Consider the following 12,950-nt stretch of genomic DNA (forward strand, 5'->3'; position numbering starts at 1 on the left):
GATCTTACTAAGCTATTGATCTGAGTGGTTTTCAAATTCTTTGTCAAACTGAGCTGTCTAACAATTTCCTGAAATCTATGGAAGGTTTTCAAGCCTGAAACCATTCATGATAAATCTATGATGTCAAGCACAGGTGGATTATGGAGAGAAACATAATTATGTCGAGGCAACAGTATAAAATAATAAAGCCTTCCACATCCGCCACAACATCTGGTATTTAACAGAAGTGGCTGAGAGACACGTAACAATGCTAAACCACTCGCAATGCCGACTGATCCGACATTTGTGAAATCGAGGCACAAGCTTGCCGGCTGACACTCCACGCACCAATTCAAGTATCCGGTTTGAAGCAGCTGTGCACTAAGGGTTTAAAAATAGGCTTTTTTTGCCTAAATGCTCTCAATCTGGGCACTGGATCAGACTACAGCTGGCGATATGACTGACTGCCTTTCTGTCCTAGTCACGCTAGGAGTACAAGAAAACCACAGACTGGCAATTGGAGCTAGGATAACATCATGGCCATGTGCCTTCTTAAAGGTAGATTCTGCCATATGACATCATCATGCAAAGCCAAGCAACTTCCTGCTTGCAGACAACAAGATAATTAATATCAGCAAAAATACTACTAATTGCCAACATTCGGCCTCCCTTGAGACATGCCCACATTGGAGAGTGGCAAATAGAGGCAAATTCTAAGTTTGTTGTTGTTGATTTCTTTAAAACAGGAAGTCACCCCACTTTGCATGACAATGTAATTTTGCTAAGTCTACCTACAACACTCTAAAGAGTCCGTCTTTAAAGAGCCACTGAACACGCCTATTGACAAGTGTGTTTTTCTGTTGCTCATTAGAAAAACAGGATTTCAGTCTTGGAGCTGTGTTTCCTGACTGATTCCACATTTGGTTAATGATGTTTGTCCCCCATTTCACTTCCTCAAAATCCCCAGAATGAATCGGGGATAACTCAAGAAATCTGTCATACATGTTTACGTTTTTGCTGAGGATGTTTTAGCTGCGCAATTTTACATCTAACTAAGGTGTTTGGTGCAGTATTTCTCAAGTAAAAACATTTGCGACGTGTTGTCTTATGTAAACAAAGTCTGCTGGGCAGTCTGTCTCACTGTATATGCTACTGGATAGAGAGCTATCACTGCAGCTGTTCACCCCATGTTAGTGGGCAAATGTACATCGTCAAATCAAAACCCAACCTTCATTTACCCGTTGTGACACACAGATGTTCCAAACTCAGTTTTAGGCGAGACTGACTTTATGACCAAAATTATCCTATTTACACTTTGTAGTCAATTTTGACACTAGAATAACTGTTTCTGATTCCTATCAATGCCACATAGGCCATTTTCAAGGGGATTTGTTGCTTTTTAAAGGCAGTCGCTCTTTAACAGTATATAGCTGATTTGAGTCCTATTTGTATCTTGTAAAGCTGCTTAAAAAAATATGTGGACCCCAGCTTGTTTCTCTGTATACAGCACACTTCTCAACAGAAAATGTATTTAAACTAACGCTGTTCATCAACTAAACCACACTTACACTAATGTATTCATTTATTGAATGGTAATAGGTACATTTTTGACTAAATACACATCTTAAGGAAGCCCATGCTTGAACCCCCCCCTTTTTCAAAGGGGACGCGGACATTGGAGGCATTTGCTAATTCCCTGGCATGTCCCTGTTTGCTTGGCACCACTCACTGAATGCATGGCATGTAAAGACATACATTGTGCTTTTGTACGACCTGTCGAATACAAATCGACCGAACATCAAATTACATGCAAAGTAGCACACTTGTATTTCCATACACAAATGTATAGGAGAGCTATCATTGCTGGCTCTTGGCCTGCGTCCCAAATTGAACCCTATTCCCTATGTAGTGCAATACTTTTGATCCGGACCCATAGGGATCTGGTCAAAAGTAGTGCACTATGTAGGGAAAAGGTTACCATTTTGGATGCACTCTTGCAGTGGATGACCAAGTCAGAATAGGGGAATGTTCTTTTCCCCTCAGAGAATAATCAGTTCTTATGGAAATGTGGCTTCTTTTTTTTTATGGGTCGCCAATGATGATGTCCTTGTGCTATCCCCCACCGTCGACGTTCTCGTACTGTATGTGCAGTGGGGTCCGAAATTATTAACACCCTTGATAAGGATTAGCAATAATGACTGTATAAAAGAAATCATTCAAATTGCGAAATTATATAATTGTATACATTTGCTTAGAGAAAGAGATTTTGTTTAGCAAGTAATATAAAAAACATCTCAAAAAGGTACGGGTTAAAATGATTGACACCCCTAAAGATTCTTATAAATAAAGTAGTCAGAAGTGTAGTATTTGGTCCCATATTCCTAGCAAGAAATGACTACATCAAGCTTGTGACCTTTCAAAGTTGTTGGATGTATTTGCAGTTAGTTTTGGTTGTGTTTCAGATTATTTTGTGGCCAACAGAAATGAATGGTAAATAATGTATTGTGTCATTTTGGAGTCACTTTTATTGTAAATAACAATATAATATGTTTCTAAACACTTCTACATTAGTGTGGACGCTACCATGATTACGAATAATTCTGAATGAATTGTGAATAATGATGAGTAAGAAAGTTACAGAGGGCCAAATATCATGCCCCCAACACATGGTAACCTCCCCTGTTATTGGTAAAGGTTAGCATGTCTTGAAGGTATGATCTTTGACCCTCTAATTTTCTCACTAATTATTCAGGATTTATTCAGGATTATCCGTAATCATAGTAGCATACATATTAATGCAGTAGTGTTTAGAAACATATTCTATTCTTATTTATAATAAAAGTGACTCAATACATTATTTATCATTCATTTCTATTGGGAACAAACTAATCTGAAACACAACCAAAACGAACTCCAAATGCATCCAACAAGTTTGTAGTCACAAGCTTGATGTAGTCATTGCGTGCTAGGAATATGGGACCATATACTAAACTTTTCACTACTTTATTTATAAGAATCTTTAGGGGTGTCAATCATTTTGAACCCTACCTTTGAGGGAAAAAAATATATAACTTGTTAAACAAAATCTCTTTCTCTAAGCAATTGTATTAGTATATAATTTCCCAAAATTTTTTTGCATACAATATAGCTCAGTATTTGAATTATTTATTTTATACAGTCATTATTGCTCATCTTTATCAAGGGTGTCAATAATTTTAGACCCCACTGCATATCTTGGAGAACCAGAAGTAGAATAGAATACTTTACTGCCTTTGAGAGAAGTTGTCCTATAGGCTACACTGTATTCCAGGTAGCCTCCACATACAGATCATTCCAGTTATCAGAATAAGACGTGTGCATAGGCAGTAGTTGTATAAACAAAGCACACATAGAATTGAAAACAATCCATTCTAATTCTATGGATAGATTCTATATAAAAACACTGTTATGGCAGGCGGCTTGATTGAATACAATTCCCCTGATTCACACAGCAGGGGAAAGGCAGAGCACTTTGACTTTGCGTGTGGGAGCAGCCCTAATAACACAACACTGCCCTTCTATTCAGACAGATCAGACAGCTCCGGGGTGAAGTTTCCCCTAAGTACATATCTAGGATCAGCTTCCCCTCCCCCAATCCTAAAAATGCTAAACTGACCCATGATGAGTGTCTGGGGCAACTTCACCCTACTCCTATCAGACATTGGCCTGCGAGGTCTAGTCTGTGGTAAAAATAAAATAAAAAAATGTTTCACAGTGTGGGGCATCTAATGAGATCGATTAGGCTAAACTTCTCATTAATGGCGCATCAGTATGACTGAGTATAAACCTCATTAGCAATAGGGAGTCTAATTGGTGGAGGATAAGGTGATGAGCTAAGTGCTATGAGATCTTCGGAAAGGTTTGCTGTAATTGCAAATTGTTCCTCTGTTATTAGGTGAGATAAACATAGACTTCGGGCATTTGACCACGATGACTCGGACTAGAGGCTCTATATGACCTTCCTTTAACAAATGTCAACTAAAAGGTTCTGTATTTCATAACAACTCACTGTTGATAGGGATAGACTGAATTAATCGTGGATGGTGGTCTTAATCCGAAATCTAATTACTGACAAAGCCCTTCTTGCGCCTGCAAATTTCTCCCCAAAAAATAACTTGTGTGAGATGCCTTGAGGAAATCTAAATAACCTTTTTTGTGACATTCACTCTTGGTGAATTATTGTGCTGTGGTGATAAAAATACTAGAGCGCTCAAAAGTAGGCATGGGAGGAGAACAAGTTGAAATGATACACACAAGTTGTTATGGGACCAACTGACCATTACATTTTGTTAAACAGGTTGATTGAATTGTTGATATACCATGACGGACACAAATGGAAAGCTAATTAATTGGAATAGAGAGTGACTAGAGATGAAGTTTGCTGTGACGGCAGTTACAAGCTACAGGAGTAATCCAACCCCACTGGAGTCATTGATTATTCATGCCAATAACAGCATCCAACAAATGAGCATCTGTCGATACATGCATCATCGGGGCAAAGCCATCCTACGGAGTCCAACTTCAAAGAACTGTTGCGTTTCCTCTTGAAACGGGGACCTTTTCAGTTAAAGCGGTATCATTTTCTCCATTACGCGTTTAAAAAAAGATATTAGCACTAACCCTTGACTTGTGGTTGAGTGGATCTTTAATAAATGTTGGCAGATTGGGATAAGCTTGCGAGCCGCCACCGCCGGTCAGCTCCCAATGTTTTTAAACTGCGGCCTGGGTCCAGGCCATATGGCCAGGCTCACGTGACTTTACTATTGAATCAACGTAGCAGCAGCAACCCTCCCCCGTTCCCAACCCCCACTGTGCTGAGCATTACTCTGGGAGCAGAAAAACAGTACTGGGTGAAAGCAAACACAGCCCAGTCGCTCAAATGTTTACATTTTGACATAGCATTGGGGACAATGGGAAATGTAATTGAAAATCTCCACCACAGCCGTGGAGCAGTACTTTTGACTAATCGCCTAATGAATTTATAAATAGCCTAAATACAGCAGCAGGAAGATTGTGTGTGTGTGTGTGTGTGTGTGTGTGTGTGTGTGTCTGTGTGCTTGCTTACTGGTCACTGTGGTAACAGTTGCAAAGGCACTCCGTAACCTCAGGTGTGGGATGAGTTTAACAATGGTAATCAATGGTATTTGGAACCAGATAACAGAGTCTAGCCTATCAACTAATCTATTATTTACCCCTATCTGTATCACCCCTGACCCTGCTAAATAATTGTGTTGTTTCCACAAAATTATCGTGTCTCCCATATAACTGGTGTTACCTTTTGGTGCTAACCCTGGCTAATACCTCACTTGTAGGTAGGAGGTCCTTGGAAGTTGAGTCCAAATCAGTTCTCAGTTCACATAACCACATGATGGAACAGCCTGAAATAGATTTAGCCTAAGCACCATATTTATGAATTCTACCAGGGCTAACAATGATCTTCCAGGATCTCGACCTATATAAAGAAACACAAGATGTTGGGCCAACATTGGGCTCCCAAGAGGAACAAACAGACATGCTAAGTTATATTTCCCTCATCAATTTTACAGTTTAACAATGCAGGGTCATTGTTCTTCAAATAATAGCTGTACTTCTTGTTTTGTGCCTACTTTCCAACCCATGTTTAACTAGCAAAATTACACAACTGATAAGGCAACTATCTTCTTCTTCACTATGTTCAACTGTTGTTGTCAAGATGTGTCATACACTCATTAGTCAAGATTTTTGTTAAAGAACAGTGTCTGGTTGAACAAGAAAAGGGAAAATGTTTAGATGTTGTTGAGGATGACATGTTGGCTCTAATTCACACATCACTAGGGTATATTGTTACACAGTAACCATGTACTCTACCATGTCTAAGGTCTATAAGGACAGTAAATCCTCACTTGGAAACACCGGACCTCAGGGGAGCCAAACAAGTGACACACTCAAGAGCTTAGATAATATCTTGATTTACCATTCTGCAGACCAGCTAATAATAGAATACCATTGTGCCCATTGTGTGTGGAAACCTGCACCCACCTCATGGAAAATCCAAATGTAGAACCCTATTCAGTCAAAGGTTGTCTAGGGTACGACTGACAAAGATTAGTGCAATGCAGGAAAGCCTGTTCAAATTTGTAGGAAGATTAGTTTGTATTTTGTTTCACATAGTACAGTTTTATAAACAAATTCAGTCACACTTTCTTGCAGCACACAAAGAGGATCTTGTAAGTCTCTTACCCAAGAGGGGTTACAGCAGTCGTGCTCTGGGTCTGGGGTAAGATTTGAGGCTCACACTACCTCTCATTTGACTATGAATGGTATACATTCTACTCCCGATGCAAGGGCCTGAGACTGCTATGAATGGATGCACTCAACCAAAGTATGCATTATCAGTACTTCTGTACCTAAACAGTTTGAACTCCAATGTGCATTTACCTGTAATCAACTGCATGTTTTCCAGTATCACTGCCAAGTGAGATCAAGTTTATAAATTGTCTTATAGGGCTGATGCGAGAGTGGATTGCGCAGTCAGATGGAACAGAGTAAATAGGCATTTTAATGTCATAGATTTAGCCGGTGGTAACTTGTGGAATAGGCACCGGCTGGAATGCGGTTTTAACCAATCAGCATTCAGGATTAGAACCGCCCGTTGTATAAAAAAACAACAAGGGTTACATTTTGTAAGCTGGGCTGTTCTACATGAATTCAATCACTTTTTGACAGCACCCCTTTTGATTTGAACGAAACCTTCCATTCATGTTTTCCCATGGTAGAAGTGGTCAGAAAGTGACTTTTTGGACATGAAGGCGCTCAAAGTTGACCCATTTTGCATGAGATTAGACATCCATATCTTCATCACTGAAAAACATCAACAATTGAGTTTGATATCATTTGAAAGCTTACAGAGTTGTCAAACTATTGTATAATTTATTTTTATTTTAATAAAAAATTTCATTTTTTAACCTTTAAAACTAAAATCTGCAGTTGAAACAATAACAAAGCGGCACCCCACCTCTGTTTTGGTGAAAAGCTAACAAATGGGCCTGGAGAAATGTAACCACTAAAATCCATAGACAGAGATATGGATTCAAGGACTGACTAACCATGATATCAAAATGATAGTTTTAACCATGTTGAGCTATACAGTGTTTGTTTACATTTTTGTTTTTTGTTTTTTTACAAACATTGGAGTAAAACAATCTTATATGGTTCTGATGGGGAACGACAATTGAACTATGCTCATGAGGCATTTATAAGTTATATTCTTCAAGAATCAATGGGTATATAAGTCCAAAAATGGATGTAGCAACTAAGGATTGTAGCTTTAACATAAATTATCTAAAAATGCGTAGGCCTAAACGCAGTTTTTTCATTCAATAAGAATTGAACAGAAGGACATCTGACAGATTGTGCTAAACTTTAAGATTCTGGAGGTTATTCCTGAGTTTGCCATTGCAAATGTAAGTACCAAAGCCTAATGATGAATTATGGCTTTCCAGAAGTGAAATAGGCTATTACCACTGGGCACAAACTGTTTTATTTTGTTGTACTTTTACCCCTTTTTCATGATATCCAATTGGTAGTTACAGTCTTGTTCCATCACTGCAACTGCCCTACGGACTCGGGAGAGGCGAAGGTCGAGAGCCAAGCGTCCTCCGAAACATGTTCCTGCCAAGCCGCACTGCTCGCTTAACCCGGAAGCCAGCTGCACCATTATGCCAGAGGAAACACCATCCAACTGGCGACCGAGGTCAGCTTGCAGGCACCCGGCCCGCCACAAGGAGTCACTAGAGTGCGATGGGACAAGGAAATCCTGGCTGGCCAAACCCTCCCCTAACCCAGACAACGCTGAGCCAATTGTGCTCTGCCTCCTGGGTCTCCCGGTCACTGCCGGCTGTGACACAGCCTGGGATCAAACCCGGGTCTGTAGTGACACCACAAGCAACGCGATGCAGTGCCTTAGACCGCTGTGCCACTCAGGAGGCTGTTTTTTTTTTAACGAGATTACAATCAATCAACTTGACACTCATTGGATTTACACACAAAAAGGCAATGGTCAAAAACATTATTATCAACATGTCATCCAACAGTGTTGTGTATGGACAGAATAGCTTACACTTAGTTTATGTCAGACAACCACAAACCTTTAAATTGGGATTTTACTTGTGTGTGGTCCACTGAAGCTTTTCAGGCGAAATATGGTGTAGAAGCCAAATTGGCAATTATCCTCATATGCATGCAGCATGATTTTAAACCATTCTTTAATTTCAGAAATGTTATGAGTCATAAGATATGATTTAAGGAAAGCAAAACCTGCTAGCTAGACATTCAGAGAACACATGGAATTGCTGAACAACATTAGCATGAGCAGCATTAGTGGAATCAGCGGCTCGCCTTCAAAATAAAAGTCCACCTTGAAACTGATGTAAACAGATGAAACTAGTGAAAATAAAGTCCCGCAATAAGAGCTACAACACTAATATTTGTGCATACTCTTTAGAATTGTAATCTGTGGGTGTCACGGAGTAGGCTGAAACCCCATTTCATAGACCCAGGATCCATAGGTTGACTGGTGAGCTTAAAGGAAAAATCCACCCAAAACCACCCATTACTTTAATTTACAGTGTTAAATAAAACTAATATGTGAGAACAATATTTTTTGTGAACAAATGTTTCATTTTGGCGTTAAAGTAAGGTTGGTAGCGATAGTGAAAATCGTTGTGGAAATCTGTTGCATCTCAAGTCTATTACAAAATCCACAATGCAATGCTCTCTATGGGCTGGCTGGCTAGCTGGCTAGCTAGCTAACTAGCAAACATAGCTATACACAATAATAACAAAAAGAAATATCAGCATGTAACGTAGTTAGTTAGCTGTAAAATCGCCTAAACAAACTGCACGATCAATTTAGGAGTCTACAATCTCACCATGTTCAACCTGCAGATCGATGTGCCTCACAGAGTGGGCGTGAGGTGCATTCTGGGCGATTCTGGGACAAGGAGCGCTCTCAGTCAAGGAGTGAATGGGAGTCTATTGGGCGGTAGCTCAAAAACCCAACATTAGCACTAATTTCGTCAACAAGAAGTACAACATTACAAATCTTTTCCGAGATGTGAGATAATGAAATTGCTATCTGTAGTATCGTATAGCTTTGGAATCGTAACATTAAGTACTTTCGAGGAAAATAGGCACGTTTCTTGACATATACACTGACTTTGAGAAGGGATTGCGTGACAATTAGCTTAGCAACCGCGTGACGCATCATGACAATGTGAACGCGATTGGTCGACAGTCTGCTGGGTGGGGCGTTATACATTCCTTGGATTCCTATTTCCTTTCTATAATACAGTACCTCTAGCAACGGCACCATGCAATGCACCCAGGACTAAAGAGGCAGACAAACAGGAAAAATGTGCTAAACCCTCCATTAAATTACAGATTTCTCAAGGTAGGAATATCACAAAAATATGATCAATGACACATTCAAGAGAAGACATCCTCTCGAGTTATGACATCGGCCAGTATTGAAATCTGACATGTATGATAGACATTTTGCCATCTAAAAGTCTTATTCCTATTAACTTCCAGTGCAGTGAGAACGACTATCAAGGTGCTATGTGATACCAGACGGAGTTCTGCCTGCTTGATTGCCAATAACTTAGATACACATGAAAACATGAAATGACCCAGGGAATCGATAGAACATCACTCAGGGATACACAAAAACAATATAACATTCAAAATGGGTGAACCTTTCCTTTAATATGTTGCTGATTTCACAGTGGTTTCAGAGTCCCGCAATAAGAGCTACGACAGCTAATATTTGTGAAAACTGTTTACAGTTCTGTTCTGTGGGTGTCACTGAGAAGGCTGATACCCCATTTTAAATGGACCCAAGATCCATAGGTAAGGCTGTAACATTGCAATATATGTATGCCCCCATTGCAATTCTGAAGTCTATACATCCACAGTGCAATTTCAAATGATTTTTTACTTTTTTGTGTCAGATTAACTAGTTATCGTCTTTTGTAGAATTTATATAACAACACTCCAACCTTGTTTAGCAGTTTCTAGTACAATTGTGGCATGATTCCACAATGTTTATCTGTTTGCATCAGTTTCAATGGGGGACTTTTATTTTGAAGGCAAACCGCCGATTCCACTACTGTTATTCATGCTACACTGTTATTCATGCTAATGTTGTATAAAACACTCTGGTCAAGGAAGCCCATAATTGGCCAAGATGTGGGGTATTCAGACTTTATAAGCAAGGTTACAAACAGTTAATAGCCCACTGTGCTTTATTATTACTCTGGATTGGAAGACTGGGTTTACTGAAAGTCATTAACACAGCCAGTGATCAATTGGAAATGGAAGGCTACCAGCGCGGCAGGTAGCCTAGCGGTTAAGAGCGTTGGGCCAGTAACCGAAACGTCATTGGTTCGAATCCCGACTTGACTAGGTCAAAAATCTGTCGACGTGCCATTGAGCAAGGTACTTAACCCTAATTGCTCTTGTAAGGCTGCTAAATTACAAAAATATTCAGTATTACAGAACCTGCTATTCGTTACACTGTCTGTTGCCAGCAACATGTTGATTGTCAGTGTGCTAAAAACCTGTTCAGATTTTGTGTGGTGATCCTGCCTTTGTCTCAATATAACAGAGGAATAGGGATGCTATAGGCTGAGGAACAAGATAAAACATAGCCTAAGGAGTGAGGTCATATGCTAAACAATTCTTCATCTTGTCTAATCGAAATCTTAAATCATAACACGAACATGTGACCTCAATCCTTAGGCTATGTTTGTTACAATAACTCACCGGCATCATATTGGCTCCGTATCGCATGCAACGTTGTCTACTGCTATCTTCGGCTCGAGGATATTAAATCCCTCACGTATTCGATAATCCAACAGAGGAGTGACATCCGATCAAATGTATTCCTTTTTTCTGTCGGCCCCGTCTATTATACGCACGAGCGCCTCTCTAATTTTACGTTCTCCCGTTCCACAATTATTTATGTTGTCATTACTGGAGACCTGTTGCACTGGTACTGTAACAAGGCTCGTCTCAATGACAACGATCTATCCCTTGAAATAATTTATCACGATTAGTCCGGTGGCCACCTAATCGACATGGCCATTTGGCCCAACAAAGGTATTGTGCAAATGTGCAGCCATGAATAATAGAACGGCAGAAATAGTCTACTGTACGTCCACTGTTAAATCCAATTTTCAATCCATTTTTATCCCTATCTATTAAAGACTTACATTTTTAGACGAATGTGTATCTATAAGGGCACTTGCCAACTAGAAAAGCTATCGGTTGAATTACCAAACGTCGGCAACCCAACCCTAAAGCGAGTGACGCGTTCTGCGAATATAATAATGCTGCGTTCGTTACCAAATGGGAAGGTGGTAATCATCAGTTGTGAAGCGGTAATAGGAGTTGTGTGCATTCACATTACATTTTAGTCATTTAGCAGACGCTCTTATCCAGAGCGACTTACAGTTAGTGAGTGCATAAATTTTTCATACTGCCCCCCCGTGGGAAACGAACCCACAACCCTGGCGTTGCAAGCGCCATGCTCTACCAACTAAGCAACAGGGGACCTATGGGGGACCACATGCATTCAACACATTGAGATACGCTGATTGGCTAATGGCAAACAAGCTGTGTCAACCATCAATTAAAAGTAGAGCTATCATGATCGTAAACAAATTAGACTTCAAAAAACATATTACTAGATTCGTTTTAAAATAATACGGTTTTGTTGTTGCATTTGACTGCCAAAAATGCTGTTATAGAAGCCTGGTCTTATAGACTAGCCGGAACATAGTAAACACACTCAAATGATTATGGTATGTTAAGTTTGGTATATAGTTATGTAAGACTTTTTGGGCGACCAAACCAAATTCAAAATTAAATCAAATCAAATGTTATTTGTTGTTATATTATTATGTATGTCTGCTAAATGACTAAAATGTAAATGTAAATGTTATTGTTGCTCTTTTTTTTTTTTTTACTTTAGTTTATTTAGTACATATTTTTCTTAACTCTTATTTTTCTTAAAACTGCATTGTTGGTTAAGGGCTTGTAAGTAAGCATTTCACAGTAAGGTCTACACCTGTTGTATTCGGCGCATTTGACAAATACGATTTGATTTGATTTGTCACATGCAGCGAATACAACAGGTGTAGACCTTACCGTGAAATGCTTACTTACAAGCCCTTAACCAACAATGCAGTTTTAAGAAAAATAAGAGTTAAGAAAATATTTACTAAATAAACTAAAGTAAAAAAAAGAAACACAATAAAATAACAATAACGAGGCTATATATACAGCGGGTACCGGTACCGAGTCAATGTGCGGGGGTACAGGTTAGTCGAGGTAATTGAGTTAATATGTACATGTAGGTAGGTGTAAAGTGACTATACATAGATAATAAACAGCGAGTAGCAGCAGCGTAAAAAAAAGGGGGGTCAATGCAAATAGTCCGTGTAGCCATTTGATTAGCTGTTCAGCAGTCTTATGGCTTGGGAGTAAAAGCTTCTAAAGAGCTTTTTGGACCTAGACTTGGCGTTCCGGTACCGCTTGCCGTGTGGTATGTAGCTTAGTGGGTAAGAGTGTTATGCCAGTAACCGAAAGGTCGCTGGTTCTAATCCCCGAGACGACTAGGTGAAAAATCTGTCGATGTGCCCTTAAGCAAGGCACTTAACCCTAATTGCTCCTGTAAGTCGCTCTGGATAAGAGTGTCTGCTAAATGATGTAAAAACAGTCTATGAATAGGGTGGCTTCCTCTGACACCGCCTGGTATAGAGGTCTACAGCCCCGTCGATGAGAATGGGGGCTTGCTCGGCCCGCCTTTTCCTGTAGTCCACGATCATCTCCTTTGTCTTGATCATGTTGAAGGAGGGATTGTTGTCCTGGCACCACACTGCCAGGTCTCT

The 12,950-nt window shown here is 39.8% G+C and overlaps 1 protein-coding gene across 2 annotated transcripts in view; it reads right to left on the reverse strand.

The window, feature by feature from the left end:
* Nucleotides 1-11,364, reverse strand: part of LOC121572345 (apoptosis-stimulating of p53 protein 2-like) — a 43,613-nt gene extending 32,249 nt beyond the window's left edge. Inside the window, exon 1 of one of the 2 annotated variants that reach the window (XM_045226521.1) lies at nucleotides 10,822-11,364. In XM_045226521.1, coding sequence (XP_045082456.1) covers nucleotides 10,822-10,848 — 27 coding nt within the window. In that variant the 5' untranslated portion in view covers nucleotides 10,849-11,364. Of the gene's footprint in view, nucleotides 1-4,638; nucleotides 4,699-10,821 lie in introns of those variants that run through there. The other variant, XM_045226522.1, reaches the window with a different exon arrangement.
* Nucleotides 11,365-12,950: the final 1,586 nt, after the last annotated feature.

The sequence above is a fragment of the Coregonus clupeaformis genome, chromosome 17 (assembly GCF_020615455.1).
Source record: "Coregonus clupeaformis isolate EN_2021a chromosome 17, ASM2061545v1, whole genome shotgun sequence".
In the NCBI taxonomy this organism is placed as follows: Eukaryota; Metazoa; Chordata; class Actinopteri; order Salmoniformes; family Salmonidae; genus Coregonus; species Coregonus clupeaformis.